The sequence below is a fragment of the Urocampus carinirostris genome, chromosome 2 (genome assembly GCF_059441175.1).
Source record: "Urocampus carinirostris isolate Australia breed hairy pipefish chromosome 2, RoL_Ucar_1.0, whole genome shotgun sequence".
In the NCBI taxonomy this organism is placed as follows: domain Eukaryota; kingdom Metazoa; phylum Chordata; class Actinopteri; order Syngnathiformes; family Syngnathidae; genus Urocampus; species Urocampus carinirostris.
The window spans coordinates 2,271,173-2,296,153 of NC_142350.1; the positions used below are offsets into that span (position 1 = coordinate 2,271,173).

The following is a 24,981-nucleotide window of genomic DNA, read 5'->3' on the forward strand; positions in this document are numbered from 1 at the left end:
TTTAAGCCCCTGGATCTGATTCGGTTGATGCATTTCACTATGACAGGCATCACATTGTCAAACTTGAGGCATCTGCTACAAAGGGCCTGCTGATGGATAATGCAGAGCAGAGCTATGGCCTCCTCCACACCCTCCTCTTCCAGTTTTTTTTTAACAAGTGCTACCAGTCCATTCTTCCGCCCTGTCATTGATGGGGCTCCATCGGTTGTTATTCCCACAAAACTCTTCCATGGCAAACCAGCATTCTCAATAGCATGACATAGCTGGTGAAATATTTCTTGAGCGGTGGTCTGACCATGCATTGGAATTACTGTGAGCAGTTCCTCTATCACTTCAAAATTGTCATCAACACCACGGACATATATTGCGAGCTGGGCAGTGTCTGTGATGTCTGTGGTCTCATCAAGAGCCACTGAATATACACTGAAACATTTTGCTTTCTCATGCAGTTGATCATAAATGTCACTTGACAGGTCAGAAATGCGCTCTGTCACGGTGTTGGCAGAAAGGCTGATGTTTTTAAACTGCCCTTTCTTTTCTGGACAGACAATATGTGCAGCCTGTATTAAGCACTTTTTGACAAATTCACCTTCTGTGAATGGCTTTCCTGCTCTAGCAATCATCTCACTAACTACGTAGCTAGCTTCGACTGCTGCATCATTGTCTTTGGTTACTTTCTTAAAGAAATCTTGTTGCCTCATTAAACATCTTTTAAGACTGGCAGCCTGGTTGACTCTCTCATCTCCCTGGTATTTTTCGTACTCCTCAGCATGTCTAGTTGTATAATGACGTCTCAAATTGTATTCCCTGTGCACGGCAACGTTTTCAGTGCAAATAAGACATGTTGGGGCGCCCCTGTGCTCAACAAAGAAATATTGCACTTCCCACTTTTCCTGAAATTGTCTGTGCTCATCACCGACCTTTCTCTTCACTGCAGGCTTTGAAAAAGACATGTTTGGGGCTCTGTAATATGTTTTTCCACTTCAACCGCAGTCAGTCTCGGGTTTAAATTCGCGGGTTTAACTTTGCGCATTCGCCTCAGCAAAATGTGGCGACTTTCTGTATTGGTCTGGAGCTGTGACAGCCATGAGCTGTCATGCTCAAATTCAAACACAGAGAACAAGACATGAAAGCCAGCTCCGTTTATTATCAACTACGCATTTTCTGAGCGATTCACTCGTACAGTGTGAGCTGTAGTTTTTGCCGCGAATGATAAAAATCGCACAGTGTATACCCGGCTTTACTGTTAAATTTCAGTTTGACCGGGGCACCGGTGTTGTGCCCAAATCCGACTCCTCTGCAGATTCCTCCCCCCCTCGCGTGAACGCGCATTCTGCTATTCTGCTGCGCTTCCAACAAAAGCGATCGTATTCTATATAAAACGCTTATTAAAACAATAAAGCTAGCTAATTATAACAATTGGGAGGTGTTGTGCCCAAATCCGACTCCTCTGCAGATTCCTCCCCCCCTCGCGTGAACGCGCATTCTGCTATTCTGCTGCGCTTCCAACAAAAGCGATCGTATTCTATATAAAACGCTTATTAAAACAATAAAGCGAGCTAATTATAACAATTGGGAGATCCTAGTCTATATAACGCGTTTATTTAAACAATAAAGCGCGATATAACGCGTTTATTTAAACAATAAAGCGCGAAGCGCGATCGTATTCTACAAATTGCGTTTGTTAACGCGGATGCAAAAGTCACCAATGTCAATGTACGCTATGATTTCTGCGATCACAACTAATTGTACACAAATAATATTTATTTGATTTACTATAATATCCGTATGTAATGTCTTTTTTATTGTGAATGAAACCCTGGTTGCATTGGATCCCGCAGTGTAAACAAATAGTTTTTTTTCTCCATTTAAAATCGGACTTCCCTGCCTATACTGTTTGCAAAATAAGACACGCTTTAAACCTTATTACGCTCTTTGGTTTTGGGATCCAACTACAGAGGAATACCTCCACTATGCGATGTGTTACTGAATAGGTGTTCGACCAATCTAGTTCGTTTTTATTACTACTATTAATAATAATAATAGTAGTATTATGAAAAACGTCTGAAAGTTTTCAAATTCACTGTGCTGACATATTGATGCCACAGAAGGTTACTCTACAAGTTACAAGTCTGTATCTCCAACAGAGTCTGTTTTAGCAGGGGGGGGAGGATTTGGGCAGGCAAAATCCCCCCCCCCCCCCCCCCCCCCCGGCTAACTCCTGAATAAAAACTCCAAACGACCCCAAATTCACTGTGCTGACTTATTAATGCCACAGAAGGTTACTCTACAAGTTACAAGTCTGTATCTCCAACAGAGTCTGTTTTAGCAGGGGGGGGAGGATTTGGGCAGGCAAAATCCTCCCCCCCTGCTAACTCCTGAATAAAAACTCCAAACGATCCCAAATTCACTGTGCTGACTTATTAATGCCACAGAAGGTTACTCTACAAGTTACAAGTCTGTATCTCCAACAGAGTCTGTTTTAGCAGGGGGGGAGGATTTGGGCTGGCAAAATCACCCCCCCCCCTGCTAACTCCTAAATAAAAACTCCAAGTGACCCCAAATTCACTGTGCTGACTTATTAATGCCACAGAAGGTTACTCTACAAGTTACAAGTCTGTATCTCCAACAGAGTCTGTTTTAGCAGGGGGGGGGAGGATTTGGGCAGGCAAAATCCTCCCCCCCCTGCTAACTCCTAAATAAAAACTCCAAGTGACCCCAAATTCACTGTGCTGACTTATTAATGCCACAGAAGGTTACTCTACAAGTTACAAGTCTGTATCTCCAACAGAGTCTGTTTTAGCAGGGGGGGGGAGGATTTGGGCAGGCAAAATCCTCCCCCCCCCTGCTAACTCCTGAATAAAAACTCCAAACGACCCCAAATTCACTGTGCTGACTTATTAATGCCACAGAAGGTTACTCTACAAGTTACAAGTCTGTATCTCCAACAGAGTCTGTTTTAGCAGGGGGGGGGGGAGGATTTGGGCAGGCAAAATCCTCCCCCCCCCTGCTAACTCCTAAATAAAAACTCCAAGTGACCCCAAATTCACTGTGCTGACTTATTAATGCCACAGAAGGTTACTCTACAAGTTACAAGTCTGTATCTCCAACAGAGTCTGTTTTAGCAGGGGGGGGGAGGATTTGGGCAGGCAAAATCCTCCCCCCCCTGCTAACTCCTAAATAAAAACTCCAAGTGACCCCAAATTCACTGTGCTGACTTATTAATGCCACAGAAGGTTACTCTACAAGTTACAAGTCTGTATCTCCAACAGAGTCTGTTTTAGCAGGGGGGGAGGATTTTGCCTGCCCACAGCACAGGTAGGCTTTTGCCTGCCCAAATCCTCCCCCCCCCCCCTGCTAAAACAGACTCTGTTGGAGATACAGACTTGTAACTTGTAGAGTAACCTTCTGTGGCATCAATATGTCAGCACAGTGAATTTGAAAACTTTCAGACGTTTTTCATAATACTACTATTATTATTATTAATAGTAGTAATAAAAACGAACTAGATTGGTCGAACACCTATTCAGTAACACATCGCATAGTGGAGGTATTCCTCTGTAGTTGGATCCCAAAACCAAAGAGCATAATAAGGTTTAAAGCGTGTCTTATTTTGCAAACAGTATAGGCAGGGAAGTCCGATTTTAAATGGAGAAAAAAAACTATTTGTTTACACCGCGGGATCCAATGCAACCAGGGTTTCATTCACAATAAAAAAGACATTACATACGGATTTTTGCATCCGCGTTAACAAACGCAATTTGTAGAATACGATCGCGCTTCGCGCTTTATTGTTTAAATAAACGCGTTATATCGCGCTTTATTGTTTAAATAAACGCGTTATATAGACTAGGATCTCCCAATTGTTATAATTAGCTCGCTTTATTGTTTTAATAAGCGTTTTATATAGAATACGATCGCTTTTGTTGGAAGCGCAGCAGAATAGCAGAATGCGCGTTCACGCGATGGGGAGAGGAATCTGCAGAGGAGTCGGATTTGGGCACAACACCTGTGCTTTTGTTGGAAGCGCAGCAGAATAGCAGAATGCGCGTTCACGCGATGGGGGGAGGAATCTGCAGAGGAGTCGGATTTGGGCACAACACCGGACAGTCCGGCCGATGTCCCGCCCACCAGACCCATATACCTAACCGTGATTGGTTCATTCAGCTCCGCACACAACAAGTGTCATTCATATCACTTTTGCGGGCCGCACTAACATTGATAACTTTCATATTAAGACGGGCCGCAAATTATCGTCCTGGGGGCCGCAGTTGGCCCGGGGGCCGCAAGTGTGAGACCCCTGCTCTAAACCATGCTTATACCAAAATTCAAGGAAGAGCTCCAGGACTATCACACTAGCCCTAAAATTTTGACTGGCTTGACTGGGAATCAAACGCACAATTCCATTTACAGAACTCAGACAGCTTACAAGTTGAGCTAACATTGATTGAGAACACACAAAAGCCTAAGACTACAACACAAACCCTAACCCTACCTCCAGCCAAAATTCAAATACATTTACTCGTGAAATTGTACTGGCTTGACTTGAGATGGAACACACAACTGTGTGTGCAGAAAGCTGGCAGCATAACAGCTCATTTACCAGTGCTGGTGAGCTCACAAAAGCCTAAGCCTAGCTTCAACCAAAACCCTTGTTCCAACTAAAACCCTAAAAGTAGCCGATTCACCCTATAATTAGAACTCACTTGACTCGGAATCAAACATATAACCCTAAGTGCAGATATCAGCCAGCTTACCAGTTGATCTACCAGTGATAATAAATTTGAAGAGGCCTAAGACTAACTTCAAACAAAACCCTAACCCTAGCTCCAGTACTAACCAAAAAAACCTCAATTACAATGGCTTGACTGAGATTAGAGGCCATTGCCCCATGTGCAGAAATCACGCAGCGTAACAAGTGAACACAACTAGTAATGGTGCATACACAAACACCTAACCATAGATCCAACTAAACCCTTATTCCAACCAAAACCCTAAAAGTAGCCCACTCACCCTATAACTTAGACTTCACTTGACTAGTAATCGAACATAAAACACTTAGTGCAGATATCAGCCAGCTTACCAGGTTAGCTACCAGTGATAATAATTTTGAAGAGGCCTAAGCCTAACTACAAACAAAACCATAACCCTACTAGCTCCAGCACTAACCAAAGAAACCTCCCATTTGCAATAGCTTGATTGGGATTAGAAGCCATTACCCCATGTGCAGAAATCACGCAGTATAACTAGTGAGCAACTAGTAATGGTGCATATATAAAAGCCTAACCATAGGTCCAACCAAAACCCTAAACCATGCCCATACCAAACCCATAAACCTTGCTTCAGCACTATCATAATAGCCCTAGAATTGGTACTGGCCTTACTGAGGATCAAATCCACAACCCTGCATGCAGAAATCAGACAGCTCACCAGTTAGGCTACCAATGATAATAATTTTGAAGAGGCCTAAGCCTAACTGCAAACAAAACCCTAACCCTAGCTCCAGCACTAACCAAAAAAAAACTCACATTTAGAATAGTTTGAGTGGGCTTTGAAGCCATTACCCCATGTGCAGAAATTACGCAGTATGACTAGTGAGCAACTAGTAATGGTGCACACATAAAAGCCTAACCATAGGTTCAACCAAAACCCTAAACCATGCCCATACCAAACCCCTAAACCTTGCTTCAGCACTATCATAATAGCCCTAGAATTGGTACTGGCCTTACTGAGGATCAAATCCACAACCCTGCATGCAGAAATCAGACAGCCTACCATTTAAGCTACCAATGATGGCAACCTATAGAAGCCTAACCCTATCCACAACCTAAACCCTAACCCTAGCGCCAGCCAAAATCCCAACACACTAATCCTCAAATTTGTACTGGCTTGATCACTCAATCCTGTCTGCAGAAATCAGGCAGCATAACAGTTCATCTACCAGTGATGGTTCTTCACAAATGCCTAAACCCAAATCCAATCAAAACCTTAAGCTTAGCTTCAACCAAAACCCTGAAACAGAGTTCTAGCACTCTCAAAAGCCCTATAATTTGAATTTGTTTGAGTGCGGATCGGACCCACAACCCGATGTACAGAAATCAGGCAGCTACCAGTTATGGGAAATTTACAAAAGTCTAAACGTAGCTCCATCCAAACAAAACCCTAACCCAAGCTTTTCCCACAATCCCTAGCCCTAGCACTAATCCAACAAACTTCAAATTTTCACTAACTTGACTGTGGATGGAACACATAACCTTATGCACAAATTTCATTCAGTGCTACCAGTGCTACCAGTGAGATTGAATTCACAGAAGCATAATCCTATCTTTTGTGAAATCTTTTTTGCTTGACGCAGGAGGTCAATGCCAATTCACTAAATACAGATTTTGGCCTACTCATTACTTTCCGTCTCTTAAGAACTGGCGTGCGCGTGCATGTACATCACTGCCCATCAGCTCATGTCTGAAGACGTTAAGGTTCTGAATTAGATGTTTATCTTGAAGTGCAACGTCAAATCTCTGTGTAAACAATGTTCACTACATTTTTATAAATCCTTATTTTTGTGAGGGTGGTCATTCATTGATCTTTAATAAAGAAAAATGTATCTCTTTCATAAGGGAACAGATAAATAGGAATTTCACAAATATATACTAACTGACACTTGCCAAAGACATCTTTGATACTAACTTTGTACGTTTTTGTGTCCCTTTTCAGAATTGTAAAAACAGGATTAATACTTGTATCACCAAAGCTCTGCTGGCCATTTGAAAAGCATTCTTAATTGGCATAGCAATAAAACACATGGCCTGACATCAATCAATTTAATACTTGAATTGTTATAAAATGACTCTTGCAATTGACAGAGGTTAATGAAATCACAATAAAACCTACATATTACACTTTAGATCCGGGATTATTAAAATAATTTAACATATCAAGAAAGTCCATTGTTATGCTATAAAACCCATTCATTTTTCACATGATTGACAATAGAGGTGCCAGATGTATATGCGAGGATAATCTACCCTGGTAGATAGCCTGAGCATAAACTGGCTAACTGTGGAGAATCAATCACCATAGAAACCAAATCGAGCTAGATTGAACTCAATTCATAACACTGAGTCAAGGCTAAATTCAGCCAAAGTAACAAACAAATCAGGCTTAATCCCTTATCTTGGTTTTGTGCATATTTGTTTTTTGAACATATTTCCATTACAGCGTTCTCACCTGACTCATTTGCATGCCTGGATATTCATTTGTGGCGAAACAGATCCCACAACGTGACAACGTTGTGATGTCTTATTGATGGCCACTCCCGTTTGACCTTCATATGCCATTCAAATGAGACAGGCTTCCTGAATGGCCGATGTGCTTTTTTTCAGGATGCGCCTTCCTGACGTACTGCGCTCGAGACTCCGCCCTCAAAGCGCAAAACGCGCTGCACCAGCAAAAGACGCTGCCTGGGGTGAGTACCAAAAAATAACTATTTAAAAAAGAAGACCCGGATAGGGTGTGAAATTCCACTTTCAGTGTACTCGCCCACTTTTGTAGGTAAAGGTTGGGCAAAGGCGACAGGTGTGTTAGCATTTCCGTGAACTAATGTGAAAAGAAAGCCCTAACGCTATTTAAATTAAAAAAACAGTGTATATAAGGGAGGGCATGGGCCATGGAGGGCAATCCCAGGGAAGACCGAGACTGGCAACCGCTTCTTCTCTTTTTATTTTCTTTACGAGACAGCTCAGACAGAAAAGAAATGATAGTTAGACAATGCAGAGTATATTGGAACACTAATTAGTTCTACCTGAACAAAACATAAAGATAAAAGAATGCAGGGAACGTACTCACACGTGAATATAACTACATCATGTTTACATTAACCATCTCTAACTGAACAAAACATAAAAAGAGGACAATGCAGGATACATTGGAATACTCACTAGTACAGGTACTCACTAGTTTTACCTCAACAAAAGACTTAAGTAGGAGGACGCAGGGAACACGCGTTAATCAGCTGTGACTGAACAAAACATAAAAAGAAGACAACCGACAGTACTAAACAAAACAAGAAAGGAAACATTGCACAGCGTGTTGAAATACTGTTAAAAAAACGTGTATAAAACTACATCATGTTTAAATTAACCAACTGAAACTGGACTAAACATGAAAACTGGACAATGTGGAATATGTTGAAATACTCACTAGTTCATGTACTCACTAGTTCTACCTGAACAAAACACTTAAGAAAACGGAGAACATAATCACACGTGGGTAGGACTACATTATGTTTACATTAACCAGCTCTAATATTGTTTTTAAGTAAACAAATCTGTCCCCACTCAGATAAGTTCAAATCTAGGACTTTTGGGTTAGTACTGGAGCTCTGTTGGGGGGTTTGGTTGAAGCTAAGTTTAGGGTTTTGATTGGATCTAGGTTTAGGCATTTGTGAAGAACCATCAATGGTAGATGAACTGTTATGCGGCCCGATTTCTGCACACAGGATTGTGTGATCAAGCCATTACAAATCTGAGAACAACTACATCAGGTTACGCCATAACCAGCTCTAACTGAACAAGACATGAAAATAGGACGATGCAGAATAAATTGGAATACTCACTAGTTCAGGTACTCACTAGTTTTACATGAACGAAACACCACAGTAGGAGGACGCAGGGAACATGTGTTAACCAGCAGTGATTGAGGTCAAGTCAAGTCACATTTATTTGTATAGCCATTAGTCACAACATGTCTCTAAAGACTGCACAAGTTACAATTACACCTATAACCTGATCTTAAACCAACATGCGGGCAAGGAAACTCTCAAAAACCTCAGCACGATAAAAATAGGAAACATTGAGAAGGGGTCTCACAAGTGATAATCCCCTTTCAGGATGACTAGGGTGTAATCGATTTAGCATTGGGTAACAATACACAAAACATAGTGAACATCAATAAAAAACATAGGTAATATATAAAAAATTGTCTAGAAAGTCCATGACAGCAACGACGCTGCTGGTCTGACGGCTGGTCGATGCAGGCGTGGACAAGCTTCAGGTCCAGTCGCTGATCTAATGAGTAAACACTTCCGTGGAAAGAAATGATTCATTTGTTTTTATATGTTGTGACCAGTAATCTACGTTGTGTCCCTGTTCTGTTTTACAACCACACAAAATCGTAATAGTTACAAAATGCCCCAGTCAAAATGTTCTACCTACCACAAAAAAAAGCAAAACATTTAATTATATTCAAATATTTTGAAGATTCTTTGAACAATCTCTTATTCCACCTGAAAAACAAATCAAATAAATGAAAAATATTTGAGGTCATAAAAAAATACATACATTCAATGTCAGGTCAAGTCAAGTCATGTGTACTCTTATAGCCCCTAATCACAAGAAGTTTTAGACAAAACATAAAAAGAAGATAACTCAGGATACAAAACAAGAAAGAAACATTGCAGAGGTTGTTGAAATATCGTTTTAAGTAAACAAAGCGCGGATAGAACGGCTCATCATTTTACAGCATTAACATGGTCCAACTGAACAAAACATGAAATTAGGACGATGCAGATGAATTGGAATACTCACTATTTCAGGTACTCACGAGTTCTACCTGAAAAAAACACCAAAGTTGTAGGACACAGTGAACATGCATTAACCAGCTGTGACTGAACAAAACATAAAATATAGCTAGATAGCTAGATAGCTAGATAGATAGCTAGATAGATAGCTAGATAGATAGATAGATAGATAGATAGATAGATAGATAGATAGATAGATAGATAGATAGATAGATAGATAGATAGATAGATAGATAGATAGATAGATAGATAGATAGATGGATGGATGGATGGATGGATGGATGGATGGATGGATGGATGGATGGATGGATGGATGGATAGATAGATAGATAGATAGATAGATAGATAGATAGATAGATAGATAGATAGATAGATAGATAGATAGATAGATAGATAGATACTTCGTTTATCCCCATAGGGAAATTCACAAAGGAAGAAAGGAAGACAACCTAGGATACTAAACAGAGCAAGAAAAGGAACATTGCACAGTGTGTTGAATTATTGTTTTTAAGTTCACAAAACGTGGATAGAACTACATCATGTTTACGTTAAACAGCTCTAACTGAACAAAACATGAAAAAAGGAAGGGGAATATTGTGTAATACTCACTAGTTCAGGTACTCACTAGTTCTACCTGAACAAAACACTAAAGTAAATAGATTCGGGGAACATACTTATGTGTGGATAGAACAACAATATAATGTTCCAACACAAACTACACGTAACTGGACAAAACATGAAAATAATGCAAAATGGAATGTACTGGAATATTTACTAGTTCTAATCTAACAAAACATGAAAAAAAAACAATGCGGAATATTTTGAAATACTAACTACTTCTAACCAAACCAAACACAATAGTTAGGGATACACACATCTGGATAGAAGATCTGCATAATATTACAACGGAAATCAACTCTGACCCAATAACCATTCCGACAAGTGGACAGAACACCAAGAGCTCCATGACGACAAGACCATGGAATACGATGAAGGTAAACTACCTCGCTGTTAATGAACAAAACATTAAAAGAAAGATACAGGATATATTGGAACACCAAATGGTTCTAATCAAACTAATTATGAAAGTAGGAAGCCGAAGGGACATACTTACGTCTATATAAGATGATAACCCGTGCACTAACTAGCTCTAACTGAACATAACATGATAGTAGAGATGCAGAATACATTGGAATACGAATTAGTTCCACCTGGACAAAACATGAAAGTCATCTTTTTCATTCTTTCCTTTTCATTTGTGCACTAAGTAGACATTTTGATCAATTGCCTGTTTTTTAATGGGACAGTGTGTATTTCTTGCCCACTCTATGTTGCTGTACTGTGACGTGCAATTGAAAACGAGTGCTACAAAGCACAAGGAGTAACAGAAAGTATATTTTAGCAAGGAGGTACCTCCTTTGTCTGTGTTTTGGCATTTAGAAGCAGCTTGTGGCAAAAGTACTGTAATCCTATTGTTAGCGTGACGGGTGGGGTGAGCTGCTTTGACATCTTGCGGCTAAAGTATTAGCGGCGCACAGATGAGACCAAAACAATTGCCCCCCCGCCCCCCTCCTCGATGTCACCGGGTGCTTTATTATTGGACGACGGATCTTCTGCTACGTTAGCGCTAGCAAAACAAAGCCGAGGTTGACAGATAGCAAACAAACGCACCCGGCCAAATTCTCATCACTTCTGATTCGTCATGTGACAAGATTAGTATAAGTATGGTTTGGCGATCAAATTCTTGTCTTCTATTGTAGCTAGGGTTTTCAATAAGGGCTTCAAATTAGTTTAAGCTTCATATTTGGGTTTATTTCAACTGTTGTTAGTGTTTCAAACCTAAGCTTGAAACTAAGATTTAGGTTTTACAATTTGGTTTAAAATTTGTTAAGGTTTAAAACTAGGCTTTGAACTAGGGTTTCAAATGAGGTTAACCTTCATATTTGGGTTTTAAACTGTTTTTAGGGTTTCAAACTAGGGCTTGAAACTAAGGTTAAGGCTTTATAATTTTTTGGGGTGAGGGTTTAAACTAAAGTTTCCGCTTTGTGTTAGGGTTTTAAACTGCAGCTAGGGTTTTCAAACTGTTTTGAAATCAGTGTTTGGCTTTGCTAGTATTCTTATATTTAGGGTTTAAACTGCTATTAGCGTTTAAAATGAGAGAAAACAATAGTTTAAAACCAGTTTTGAGCCAAACCTTAGCTTCTTTTTTTTAAAATGAACCTCCATTAAATCCAGTTTCCTCACATAGTTTATCCGTGCCTTTCTTTGTCTGACCTTCACTTCTTTGTGTGTGCACACAATTAACCGTTTTTTTACATAATGCAAAGTCTTCATCCAACACTTTGACTGTTTCCTTCTCTAGCCACTCATGCTAGCCACTTGTTTACAGTCTATGACACACTGCTAGCTGCTCTCCTTAAAGTTAGCTGCTCCTGCTTCATCTTTCAGGGTGACTACTTTTCCATAGTTGCTCATGCAAATAACATTACCGAGTTGCATAATTATGTCATTTGTCACTTTTTTCCCTCTGTTTCCTTCTTTAGCCCCTTACGTTAGCCACTTTGCCCCAAGCAAGCCACTATTGTTATTGGTAGCTGCTCCCGCTATGTCTTTCAGTGTCATGAGTGTCTGTAATTTGGTCATTCAGCCCTGTTTTCTCCTCTAGCCACTTATGTCATCCACTTGGCCGCAGGCTGAGGCTCGCCGCCAGTGGCTATTATTGTTGTTAGCTGCTTCTGGTTCATCCTTCTGCGTCAAAGCTGAATGTCTTAGAGTCCTGTCATTTTGTAATTTTCCACTTTTATTCCACTGTTTCCTTTTCTAGCTTTCTAAGTTAGCCACTTGGCTGCAGGTTATGGCTCGCCACTAGCTCCTATTGATAGTTGAGTTTTGTGATTTAAGCATCTTCCATGTTTTTCACTGTTTCCTTCTCTAGCCACTCATGTTAGCCACTTTGGTGTTGGCTTTGGCTCGCCACTAGCTGATAGTTATTGTTAGCATCTCCGTGTAACTAAAGCTTGCCATGTCCTTTAGTGTCATAGACGTTGCTGAGTTCCCTTTTTCAGGGATCAGGCGCTTGTTAACTTCTTCGTCTTTTTATCTACAGTTTCCTTCTCTAGTCAGTCATCGATAAATGATTTGATGTTTTCTAAAAACAAACATTCTCCAGTATTTGATGACGACAGCTTCATAATAAATGATCTTTTCAATGTACAGATGCAAATATTCTGGTGAAATTGAAATGTAGAGATTTGAGCAAACAAACAATGGTGTGCAATTATGGGGGTGTTTATCAGCCTAACCACAGACATCTGTTAGAGGGATATGCTTTGTTTTGGGGGCGGGGGCTCGTTTGTCAAGAGGGCGGGGGAGAGGGGGATGGTCAAGTTTGGCATGGTGGCTCTACCGTGTCACTGAGGGAGTGGTCCCAGCTGATTGTCATGGTGGCCTTCCATGGAGATACTTTGATTCTTTTGATTATTTGTGCACTGGGCAGGGTTTGTACACCTTTCTCGTGACTAGATTCAAGCACTTTTTAATATAATGACTTTCAAACCGGGGCAGCACGGCGGCGCAGTGGTTAGCGCTTGTGCGGCACAGTTCATGTCATGGGGACCTGACGTGGGTTCAAATCCAGCTCCAGACTTCCTGTGCGGAGTTTGTATGTTCTCCCCGTGCTTGCGTGGGTTTCCTCCGGGCACTCCGGTTTCCTCCCACGTTCCAAAAACATGCATTTCAGGTGAATTGGCCGGTCCAAATTGTCAATAGGTATGAATGAGCGAATGAGTTGTCTGTCCCTGTGTGCCCTGCGATTGGCTAGCAACCAGTTCAGGGTGTCCCCTGCCCACTGTCCGGAGATGGCTGGGATGGGCTCCAGCCCCCCCGCGACCCTAATGAGGATAAGCGGTACGGCTGATGAGATGAGACTTTCAAACCCAATTTTCCAATTTCTCCAGTACCATTCAAAGAATAAATAATAATGATTATTATTTATCACTTGTTATTATCAGTATTGTCATTATTGATCCCACCAACACTAACTGTTGTGTTATCAATATGACACCAAGCTAAACCATCAAAGAAGGACCATCACCACGGTGGACGTGTTACTGTAGCTTTAATGCCTTCTCCCAATGGTGAAAACTCCAAGGTACAATACAATGCATTAAGACCATATGCATATAAGTTGACGAAAAGAAAGTACATAAACTTTACATCCGACTCAATTATTGTAATACATTATATGAATACTTTTAGAAACGTACGGCATTGCCTTGTTAATCTTTCAACATGGATGGAGACAGATTAGAACAGGGGTCCTCGTGCTGCTCGCGGGCACAATGGTGCCCCCTGAAGACCACTGGGGTGCCTACAGACTTGTTCTAAAAATAGCTCACCAGTGCTGGGTCATTGTGATTTTCTAGTCAAATGATTTTTTTTGTGGTTGACTGAGTCTGTATTAACTTCTCTCTTGTTTTCACTTTTTTTTCTTCTTCTTACTGACTCTCCTTTTTCTCTCTTTTTCTTACTTTCTTTCTCTCTCTCTCTCTTTTCTCTCTCTTTTTCTCTTTCTTTCTTTCTCTCTCTTTGTTTTTTTCTATTTCTCTTTCCTTCCTGCTTCTTTCTTCTTGCAATAATTTACCTGGTAATAACATAGTAACAACATGTTAAGTAGTACAAATTAAGTTGTTATTTTAGAATATTCTAGAATAAAACTAGGTGCCCTTTGCGTTAATAAGAAGCAAAAACAAGCTCTCGGCTTGAAAAGGGTTGGAGGTTCCATCCCCTGGATGGAACATGAACTCCTCCTGTCAGGCTGTGTGCAACTACTGATGACTACTAGATCAAAGAACAGAAGGTGACACGGGAACCCAGAAGTAGTGTTACCTGGACGTGATACCACTTGAGTTTATTCACTTTGTCTTTTGGCATTGTCCAGTGTTTTTTGGGTCGTTTTTTGGGTTGTCTGTTTTTTTTGTGGTCATTTTTTGCCTTTTTTTTTTTTTTTTTAGATCATTTTCAGTTATTTTTTCCAGTTATTTTTTGGGCTTTAGTTGTCAGTGTTCAGTTGTTTTGGGGTCTCATTTGGCCCTTTTCTTTACGCAATTGTTTTCCGTTTCACTAGACTTTTCAACTTAAAGCTCAAATAAACACAAAGTATCTATGCAGAACCCTTCTTAATGAACTTATATCCGTTTTGAGCCTTGTATTACATTTTAAATCACAGTAACTTATTCACTAGACAATTCCCGCGGGAATTGTAAGAGTTGTGATGGATCTGGAAGATGATACGGGGATAAAGCATTACGTTTTTAATTGGGAGAGCTGTATTTGTGCATTTTTACTTGGTTCTCTGGGGGGACTCCCCCCCCACACCCCATAGGTGTTGGAAAGATGATTTGAGATGGTCCTATTCAAAATGAATTGGAAATTCTGGGTTTTTAAATCGTCAGTTATGTTGTCGTGGTGACGGATATCAGTAACCCAGAAGATAGCACGCTACTCCCGGTTGAGCTGGAACTTTTGATGTATAATTCGTCATAGTAGTCTAAAAAAACTCGAAGGAGAAGTTTTATTCAGCGAAATTTTAAGTACCGTATTTTCCGCACTATAAGGCGCACCTAAAAGCCTTTATTTTATTCAAAAGCTGACCATGCGCCTTATAATACAGTGCGCCTTATTTATGGATCAATATTAAGTCGCAAAGTCTTCCAACTAACTTGCAGCCGCCGACTAGATTTTCCCCCGAACGCCAAGTAGTCCGCGGTGTATGCTGGGATTTATTTACCGGCGTTTCATTGGCTAACCAATGTGTCAATCGTCATTTGAATCGATCACTATTGGCTAAAGTTATTCGGAGGTCAAGGGGCGGATCCTTTTTATCATTTACAGGCTGGCATAGGCTGAAGCGGCAAAACAAAGCCTGCAATTGGCCGAAAAAGATGAATGTGTATAGCACGTGGTTGACAGCTTTTTTTACTATTCTGTATTTGTAAATATTTTATTCTCCTGGATTTACTAAACTCACGGATATAAGAGGACCATGGCTGCACATTATTATTGAACACAACGACTTCGGTGAGCTACTCTGGCTATATATTTTCCCTGTATCTTGTTTCAGACTGAACTCGATGTTTCTGTGATAAGCGGTGCAGATAATGGATGGAATGGAGTGTCTATTCTTAAATTAAACTCAATTCCAAGTGTTTATTGTCATATGCACAGTAAAGTTGCGAGCGAAAAAGAAAATAGAAACTAAGGAATGGTTGGCATTTCTTGAATCCCAAGACTTTAACCTTCCGAATGATGGAACGATGCATTTGAGTGACATCGTACGGACACCGCATCCGCACGTGTTCTCGACAGGTATTTGCTTCTTTGCAAGCTTTCGGAATGTTAAGGGGGTAATAAGTTTGACTGAACTATCTGACTGTTTTGTCGACGTTCCCATTATAATCCGGTGCGTCTTATGTATGTCAAATATAGGACCAAAAACTATTTTTTCGGGGTGCGTCCTATAACCCGGTGCGCCTTATAGTGCGGAAAATACGGTGAATACCAGACAATTCCCGCGGCAATTGTAAGAGTTGTGATGGATCTGTCAGATGTTGGTAGAGAACCGGTAGCGTTGAGTTGTTAGCATTATGAGTTAGCATAAGGATTTTAACTCAGATGTATTTGTAATTTTTAACTTGGTTCTGTGGGGGGACTCCGCCCCCCCCACAGCCCCCCGGTACTGGCAAGTTCATTTTGGATGGGCCCATAATCGTCAGCAACAAGGATGACTTGACTTGTGGAGGTCCAAAAATCACATTCAAGGTCATAACATAGTAATAACACTGTTATTACACTTTAAAAACTTTTAAAATATACATGTTCAAATATAATGGGCCGTTCGATTTGAATTGGCCCATCAGGAATCCATTGAGCCCATTCATTTTGCTGATTCGTTAGCATAAGACCATTAGCATATTTTTTTAGCATGAAGCAGTTAGCATTTAGCCATTAGCGTCCCTTTTTAGCATGTCTCTGTTAGCATAACTCATTAACATGAGGCCATTAGAATAATTTGTAAATATGAAGTCGTTAAAATACAGTGGAACCTCGGTTTTCGAACGCCTCTCAGTTCGAACAAATTGGTTCTCGACCAAAAATTTCGAGAAATTCTTGCTTCGCTTTTCGTCCAAAAAATCGGAGTTTGAACGCCGGTACGCTAGGGTGCGATGCTGAGCGGCGTACGGGTGTAGATCGTGTAGATTGCCCCCACCCCTCGTGACCAACTGTTATCGCGTGCGGACGTGCTTCGTTTTGCTTTCGCTTTTAATATAGGTGTACAAACTGTTTTAGCCCCTAATTATGCCTCTCAAGAAGGTCGGTGCAGGCAGCAAAGTTGCTACAGGTGAAAAAAGAAGGGTAGTGCGTACAACTATTGCATTTAAGAAAGAAATAATAGCAAAATATGAAGAAGGTGTGCGAGTTTCCCATCTTGCTATACATACAGCATGGCTTCTGCTGAGCACCACAAAGGTAAGAAATCCTATTCATAATTCTTTTCTTTATCCTTTAACCGCTCACCACTTTTTGTGGAGACCCGGGTGCTAAATGACGTGTTAAACGACCTGATTTTTTTAGTTGTACACGTTCATGTTAGCGTAATCTTTCGTAAGGAAGATTACGCTAACGCGAACGTACGATTAGCCCGGGATAGCTTCATATTTACGTTTATTGTAAGCGTTCAGGGTGTTGGAATGGATTAAAATGATTTTACATTACTTTTAAGGGCAAAAACGATTTTCTGTGATCGACCAAATCGGTTTTCGAACAGGGTTCTGGAACGGATCATGGTCGAGAACCGAGGGTCCACTGTATAGCCATTACCAAATTTTTTTAACTTGAAGCTGTTAGGATTTAGCCGTTATCATCACTTCTTAGCATGTATCCATTAGCATAACTCATCAACATGTACCCATTAGCATTGTTTGTAAATATGAAGATGTTAAAATATAGCCGTTGCCAAACATTTTTAGCATGAAGCAATTAGCATTTAGCTGTTAGCATCACTTTTTAGCGTGTAGCCTTTAGCATAACTCATCAACATGTACCCATTAGCATAGTTTTTAAATATGAAGTCGTTAAAATATTGCCATTGCCAAAATTGTTTTAGCATGAATAAGTTAGCAAAAAGCCGTCAGCATCACTCTTTAGCATGTGTCCATTAGCATAACTCATTAACATGAGCCCATTAGCATAATTTGTAAATATGAAGTCGTTAAAATATTGCCATTACCAACATTTTTTAGCTTGAAGAAGTTAGCATTTAGCCGTTAACATCACTTTTGAGTATGTATCCATTGGCATACCTCATTAATATGAATCCATTAGCGTAATCTGTAAATATGAAGTTGTTAAAATATAGCCATTACCAAAATTTTTTAGCATGAAGAAGTTAGCATTGCCGACAGTGTTTACAGCTATGCCAGCCCAACACTTTGCTAGCGGCGCACATAGGTGTTAGCATCCTTTCGCCAGCATCCACTCTTTGGAATTCACCATTTACCCATGCTTAAAGGTAATGTGGGTTGGGCCCCCTCAAGCCACCTCTGGACAGTCCCTGGTTACTATGACTACACTTGGGAAAGGCCTTGTTACCATGACTACACATAGAAATGAATGGGCCCATGTATTACGGATAGGGAAATCTCAAACCCTTATCATGTCTATGTAAGAAAAAAGTCGTCTTTGTGAGGCTCCTGTGTTCTGGTGATCGCCATCCCTTACCAAAATTGCACGGGAGTCCCGGTTGGGCCCGAATTTTTGGTATAAAATCTGTTGGGGTACTCCAAAAGCTCTGGGAGGAGTTACGCGTCAAACTTTTACGGAAGAAGATTGATATAATAATAATTTGGAAGAGATTAATAGTTGTGTGGCATTGCCACTCACAACACATTACAACTGTGCTTTCAGCTCAGTTGGTAATTAGTGTTGTGTGTTGCATTGCCATCACAACTGATTACACAAAAACACTTGTCGTAAGGACAACACTCTAACATTGTATTTGAAGTTGGTGCAAGCCAAGGAAAGTCAATTCTTCTAAAGTTTAAAGTGAATTTGGAACTTTGTATCTCTCTGCCGGCCCCTTCTGAATTGCGTCATCATTGCAGCCTTAGTCAACTCATTCATGATGCGCGTGCAAGTACGTGCAGTTGACACGCTTGAATAAACTTTTCTTTTAATGTTTCTTTTTTTAATGCGTGGTCCATCAAGTTAGACTGCTGAGAAACATGGCAATAATTTCAAGCATTTACACCAACTTTACCCAAAACTCAAGCATGCTTCAAAACTTGAAAACACAACATTAGTGGGACAGTGTGTGATATTTAGTGTCAAAGTCCCGCTCGGGGTGCAGGAGCACAATGCAGAAAACTGATGAGTGCAGTGGTCTTTATTTCGGACAGGTTTCGGCACACGTGGAGTCAATAGTATCTACACCAGAGGCAAAAGTCGTGGTCAAAGAGGCAAGTGAGGGATCAGCACACTGGGATAAACGAGACAGTGACATGAAAGCTCAGGACTATACAATATAGGCAGCAAATTAACACTGAGCTGAAGAGACCGAGGGTTTAAATAGTGAAGAAAGAGAGGTGAGGTTGGAGAGTAAATCCAAGAAATCTGCTTTCTCTTCCTAGTTCGTGTGTAAACATACTGTACTGAATACAAAGAACTTTGAATTTTTTATTGTTTAATCTTGTGCATCCATTCTATATTGTTGGTGTAAAGTGTGAAGGAGAGTCGAGCCGTTTCTTTTGAAATGAAAGTTGAATAAGAAAGCTTGATGCGGTTGAGAAAATGGTTTGCATCGCTTTTTTTTTCGTCCACACCCTATCACAGAGGAGGACCTTTTGAAGCCCATCTTTCAAAAGTAAGTTAAACGTAACTTTATTTATCCTTATAGAGCATATTATTTTACAAAATGCTTATTTTTTTAGTACAAAACAATACAGGTTACTTGTAAAAGCATCAAACATACTTCTATAAACCTATAAACATACAAAATATAGCACTGAACAAATTCAACTTACATACGATCGTCAGGAACTTTCATAAGTAGGGCAGCGTCTGGGGGGGGAAAGAGAGGCAATCAAACCTGAGTGCAGGACTGTGATATATAGTACCTCCTCGTGTAACAAAAAACTTTCTTTCAGAAAAAAACATTGATTTAAAAACCAGGAAAAAATACATGTACTACCATACCAATGTTAATTTTTATTACAAAAAAATATAGCCCCAGGCCTGCAGCTGCAGCTGTTAAAGCCCGGCCTATGCTGAGCCCCACCAATACACTGGATTTGCAGAACCCAGCCTGAAGCAAACCCCAAATTTCATATTTCATTTGGGAGGACTCGGGATGAGGAGAGGTGATGAAAAACCAAATATAAAATGTAGTGCTTAAAAAGGAACCTGATATAGGATTTTTGCTTTTATTCTGAAAAGAAAACAAATACTATTGAAATACTAAAAAAATCCATCCATTATCTGTACTGCTTATCCTCAGTAGGGTCGCGGGGGGTGCTGGAACCCATCCCAGCTATCTTCGGGCAGTGGGCAGGGGAACTTAAGTAGTTGCCAGCCAGTCGCAGGGCATACTAAAAAAATACTACTATGGAAATACTCCAAAATAATTCTAGAGAAATACCAATAAAATACCACTACAGAAATACTGTAATATGAGAATACTACTACAAAAACATTGATAAAGAAATACTACAAATATACTATAGAAATATTACAACAGAAATACTACCAAATACAACTATAAAAAAATAACAGATATGCGCCAAAAAATACAGTGTTGAAATACTGCAGAACTAATACAGAAATACTACAAAAATACTACTATGGAAATACTAAAGAAAAACTACAAAAATATTACTATGGAACTACTTCAAAGTAATTTTATGGAAATACTTCAAACATACTTCTACAGAAATGCTACAAAAACACCACTACAGTAATACTATATAGGAATACTACAAAATATTTCAGAAATATTACAACAGAAATACTACTAAATACAACTACAATAGTACTACAAAAATATTACAGATATACTATTATGTTGCAGAAATACTGTAAAAATAATTAAAATATATAACTACAGCATACCACAAAAATACAGAAAAACTACAAAAATGTGACTGCAGAAATTCCACAAATATATGTACCACAAAAATCAACTCTATACTGCAAAACTACTACAGAAATACTACAAAACTACTACAGAAATACTACAAACAATACTACTATGGAAATACCACAAACATACTGCTGTAGAAATACTACAAAAATAGAACTACAATAATACTCTAAAAATATTACAGATATACTACAAAAAACAAATTTTTGTGTTAGTTTTTTGCGGGGTCGTTTTTCGGTAATTTTTACTTGTTGTTTTTTGGGTTTGTTTTTTAGTTTTTGTTTCTGTCATTACTTTGCGTTCGCATTTTTTTTTGTTTTTAGGTCGTAATTCAGATCATTTTTCAGCTGTTATATTTGATTGGTTTTTAGTTGTTTTTTTGGATGTTTTGTAGTAGTTTTTAGTGGGTTTTTTGGGGGGTGGGGTTCTTTTCAGTTTTTTGGGTAGTCGGTTCCTGGACTTCATTGTTTTTCTAGCTAAGCTTCCACACATCGTTTTAGCAAACAGTTTTATGAACATGTATGGTTTTTGTTTAAAAGTCAGTGAGAAAGAAGCCCAACCCAATAATGAACACTTTAGGCCTGACCAGGCCTAAAATTCGGGTCGGGCACGGAATTGAGCTGTCACTCCAGTCCTTTTTGTGATTTGTGACAAGAGCTCATGCTAAATCCATTTTCACCCGCTTCCTCTCCCCGGATGGAGAGGGGGGGACAGTGCTTGATTACAGTCTTAGGTGTGGTTGCCAAGGAGACAGCTGGGACAAGGGATGACAGGTTGCTAAGCGACCTTGATGATGGAGAAGAAGGGAAAACGGGCTTTGTGGCCCTCTGGCCCCGCCCCCGACCCGGGAAATGAGGGGGGGCATTAAAGGGGTGGGTTTATGTGTAATCCCTACAGATGACGTCACATGCACTGCGTGGAATAAAAAAAAGGTTATTGCACATGCGCGTGATGAGCTTTTTTGTAAACAAGTTGAGTGGGGGGGAGGGGCGGCGCTTGGAAAATGTGTGAGTGAGCTGCTCTCGCATCTAATGTTCAACAGGCAGCAATCAGGACTACCCCCTCCCCCTTTGGTCTCTCCCTTTTGTCTCACCCCATGTACCTGGTAGTGATGGGTCTTTCGCAGACAAAAGGGCTCAATGAGCCGGCTCTTTCAAGTAAACATCATCAATAAAGAGCAGGCTCCCTCTCTCTCACTTGCTCTCTGTCATTTCTCTCAATCGCTCTCACTTTTTGCCTCGCGTTCTTTCTCTAAATTTCTATCCTTTCCATTTTTCTCTTTCTCTCTTTCTCTTTTTCTAAAACTTTCTTATTCCTCTCCCCCAGTTACTCTCTCTATTTGCATTGCTTTCTCTTGTATTCTCTTTCTTTTTCCCACTTTCTCATTTTCTCTATCTCTTTGCTCCTTCTGACTTTCTTTCCCTCTTTTTCTCTATTACTGTCTCTCTTTCTCCCTCCCTTTCTCATTATCTTTCTCTTTCTAATTTTACTTTTCTTTTGCCCGCATTCTATCTTTCTCATTTTTAATTTTCTCTCTCTCTTGTTCTGTTTTTCTCGCCTTCTCTTTTTCTCTTTCCTTTCTCTCTTTCTCTCTCTTTCTCTCTCTCTCTGTTGCTTTCTCTATCTTTTTTCCCACTGTCTCCTTGCTCTTTTATCGTTCTCATTTTCTCTGTCATTACTTTATACCTCTCTCTTTTGCTCTCTTTCCCATTCTCTCTCTATTTTTATCCCCTTCTCTGTCTTTCTCTCTTTCTCTCTCTTTCTCATTTTTTTCCTCTCTTTCTTCCTCTGTTATACTCCCTTGTTTTTATTATTTTTCTCTAATACTGCTGCTTTTCTCTCCCTCATTATCTTTATCTCTCATATTTACTTTGTCTCTTTTTCTCTCCTTCTGTTTCTTATTCTACCTTTCTTGTTTTCCCTGTCTTTCTCTCTCTATCTTTCTCGCTCTTTCTCTGTCCTTTTTTCTCTTTGTCTCTCTTTTTCTCTATTTTTTCTCTCTCTCTGTTGCTTTCTCTCTTCTTTTTTCTCATTCTCTTCTTTTCTTGCTGTTTCTATCTTTCTCCTTTTCTATGTCTTTACTTTCTTCGTCTCTCTTTTTCTTTCCTTTTCTCTCTCTTTTTCTATTTTTCTCCCATTCTCTGTCTTTCTCTCTTTCTCTATTTTTCTTACTCTGTTTTCTCTTTTTGTAATTTTTCTCTGATAGTATCTCTTTTTTTCTGTCGATCTTTTATCTCTCCTGCTTTTCCTCCCTCATTCTCTTTTTCACCGTCTTTATCTACCATTATTACTTTCTCTTTCTTTTTCTCTCTCATTCTCTCTCTTTCAATTGTTATCATTTTCTCTGTCTTTTATTCTCTCCCTCTCTCTCTCTCTTTTACTGTCTTTGTCCTCCTCACTGTCTTTGTCTCTTTTATTCTCTTTCTCTCCCATTCTTTTTCTCCCTCATTTTATCTCCCTCTCTTTCTTCTTCTGTATCTCCCATTCTGTAATTATCTTTCTCCTTTTCTCCCTCTGTCTTTCCGCCTCCCTCTTTTCTCTTTCTCTTTCTTTAGTTCTCCCTCTGTTAATATATCGATTAAAACAAAAACACGTAGAAAAAAACGTTTGGGAGTGGAGCCAAAAGAGCCGTTTCTCTTAAAAAATCATGAATTGCCACCACTAGTACCTGTCGGTCCTGGTGGCAGGCGTTGTCATAGTGACGGTTGTCATCCCGGCCGTTGCCGTGAAGATCTGGAGTGGGGGGGAGGCCATCTGGCCTGGCCGGCGACGTCACAGCGCTTTGTCCTTTCCAAACGCAGACGCGTCAAAAAAAAAAGAGGAAAAAGTAAATGATAAGCGGTACGGCTGATGAGATGAGATGAGATGAGATATATATTTGGAATTTGGGGCGCATTGGCTTCAAGGGGCCCATCCTGGAGACTTACATGCACATTTTATTTATTTTTGTTTTTAAATCGATTAGTTTAATCAAATTGGTTCACAATTAAAGCAAAATTATATATTAGGTTTATGTTTCAAGCACGACATTTGATAATTAGTTGTGTAGTATTAGTTAGTCATATTTTATTTTAGTATTTTTGTAGCATTGTTTTCAGTCAGATTTTGTAGTATTTTTGTAGTATTGCTGTAGTTTTATTTCTGTCCTATTTTGGTAGTATTTCTGCAGTAATATTTTTGTAATATTTCTATAGTATTATTTTTATAGTATTTCTGGAGCATAATCTTTTTTATGTATATCTGTAATATTTTTGTATTTTTATTTTTGTAGTATTTTTGAAGTATTTCCATGGTATTGTTTTTGTAGTACTTTTGTAGTATGTACTATATCTGTAGAAATATTTTTGTTTTATAATAAGACTATAGTAGTACCTTTTATTTTCAGAATGAAAGAAAAAATAAAATGTTTTTAAACACTAAATTTGATCATTAGTTTTGTAGTATTTTTCTATTCTAATTTTAGTATTTGTGTAGTAGTATTTTTGTTGTAACACAAAAAGGGAAAATGGGAACAAATTTTGCATTAAAAAACATGTTCTTATTATTATTACTTTATATACTATTAGTTGTATTGTCATTATATTATGATTTTGTTTATTTTGCCCTAGATTGGGGTCAGGGTATTTAGGGTTAGAGCAGGGGTCAACAACCTAATATTTTGAAGGAACCCTGTCAGGGCTCCCTTGAAACAAAAACACCTGAAGCTGCAAAAAAATTAAAAGCCTTAAATAAACTTATTTTTGAATTAAAAGGAAAACATGGGACTCATGCATCAAAGTGAGTCTTTTAATAATCTAAATCAGGGGTGTCAAAAATGCGACCCGTGGGCAGAATTAGGCCCGCCAAGGGTTTTAATCCATCTTGCGAGACAACACCGAGAGAAGCACAAGAGCAAAATGAGCTGCACCCTTTAATATGTCCACTTGATGTTGCATAGCCCAGTATTTTTAACTCTCTCTTTCTATCTCTCTGTCTCCCTTTATCTCCCTTCACTCTCTCTCTTTTTCACTCTTTTTCTCACTTTTGTCACAATCACATGTATTGAGAACACCTGTGCTCAGGTTTTGGCGCCAACAGCCAGGACAGCTGATTGGCGCACCCTGTACATTTAAATCCCCAGCTTCCAGTAACACTTTGTCCGATTGTACGCATGCTACCTGTTGCCTTCAGCTCAGTAAGCCCGTACCTCTGACTCTTTGCCTGCTCCCTG

The 24,981-nt window shown here is 39.6% G+C and overlaps 1 protein-coding gene across 8 annotated transcripts in view; it reads left to right on the plus strand.

The window, feature by feature from the left end:
* Positions 1-24,981, plus strand: part of celf3a (cugbp, Elav-like family member 3a) — a 49,216-nt gene that overhangs the window by 6,976 nt on the left and 17,259 nt on the right. For 7 of the 8 annotated variants that reach the window (XM_088328317.1, XM_088328309.1, XM_088328311.1 and 4 more), the window contains exon 3: positions 7,383-7,465. In XM_088328317.1, coding sequence (XP_088184443.1) covers positions 7,383-7,465 — 83 coding nt within the window. Of the gene's footprint in view, positions 1-7,382; positions 7,466-19,350; positions 19,497-24,981 lie in introns of those variants that run through there. The other variant, XM_088328316.1, reaches the window with a different exon arrangement.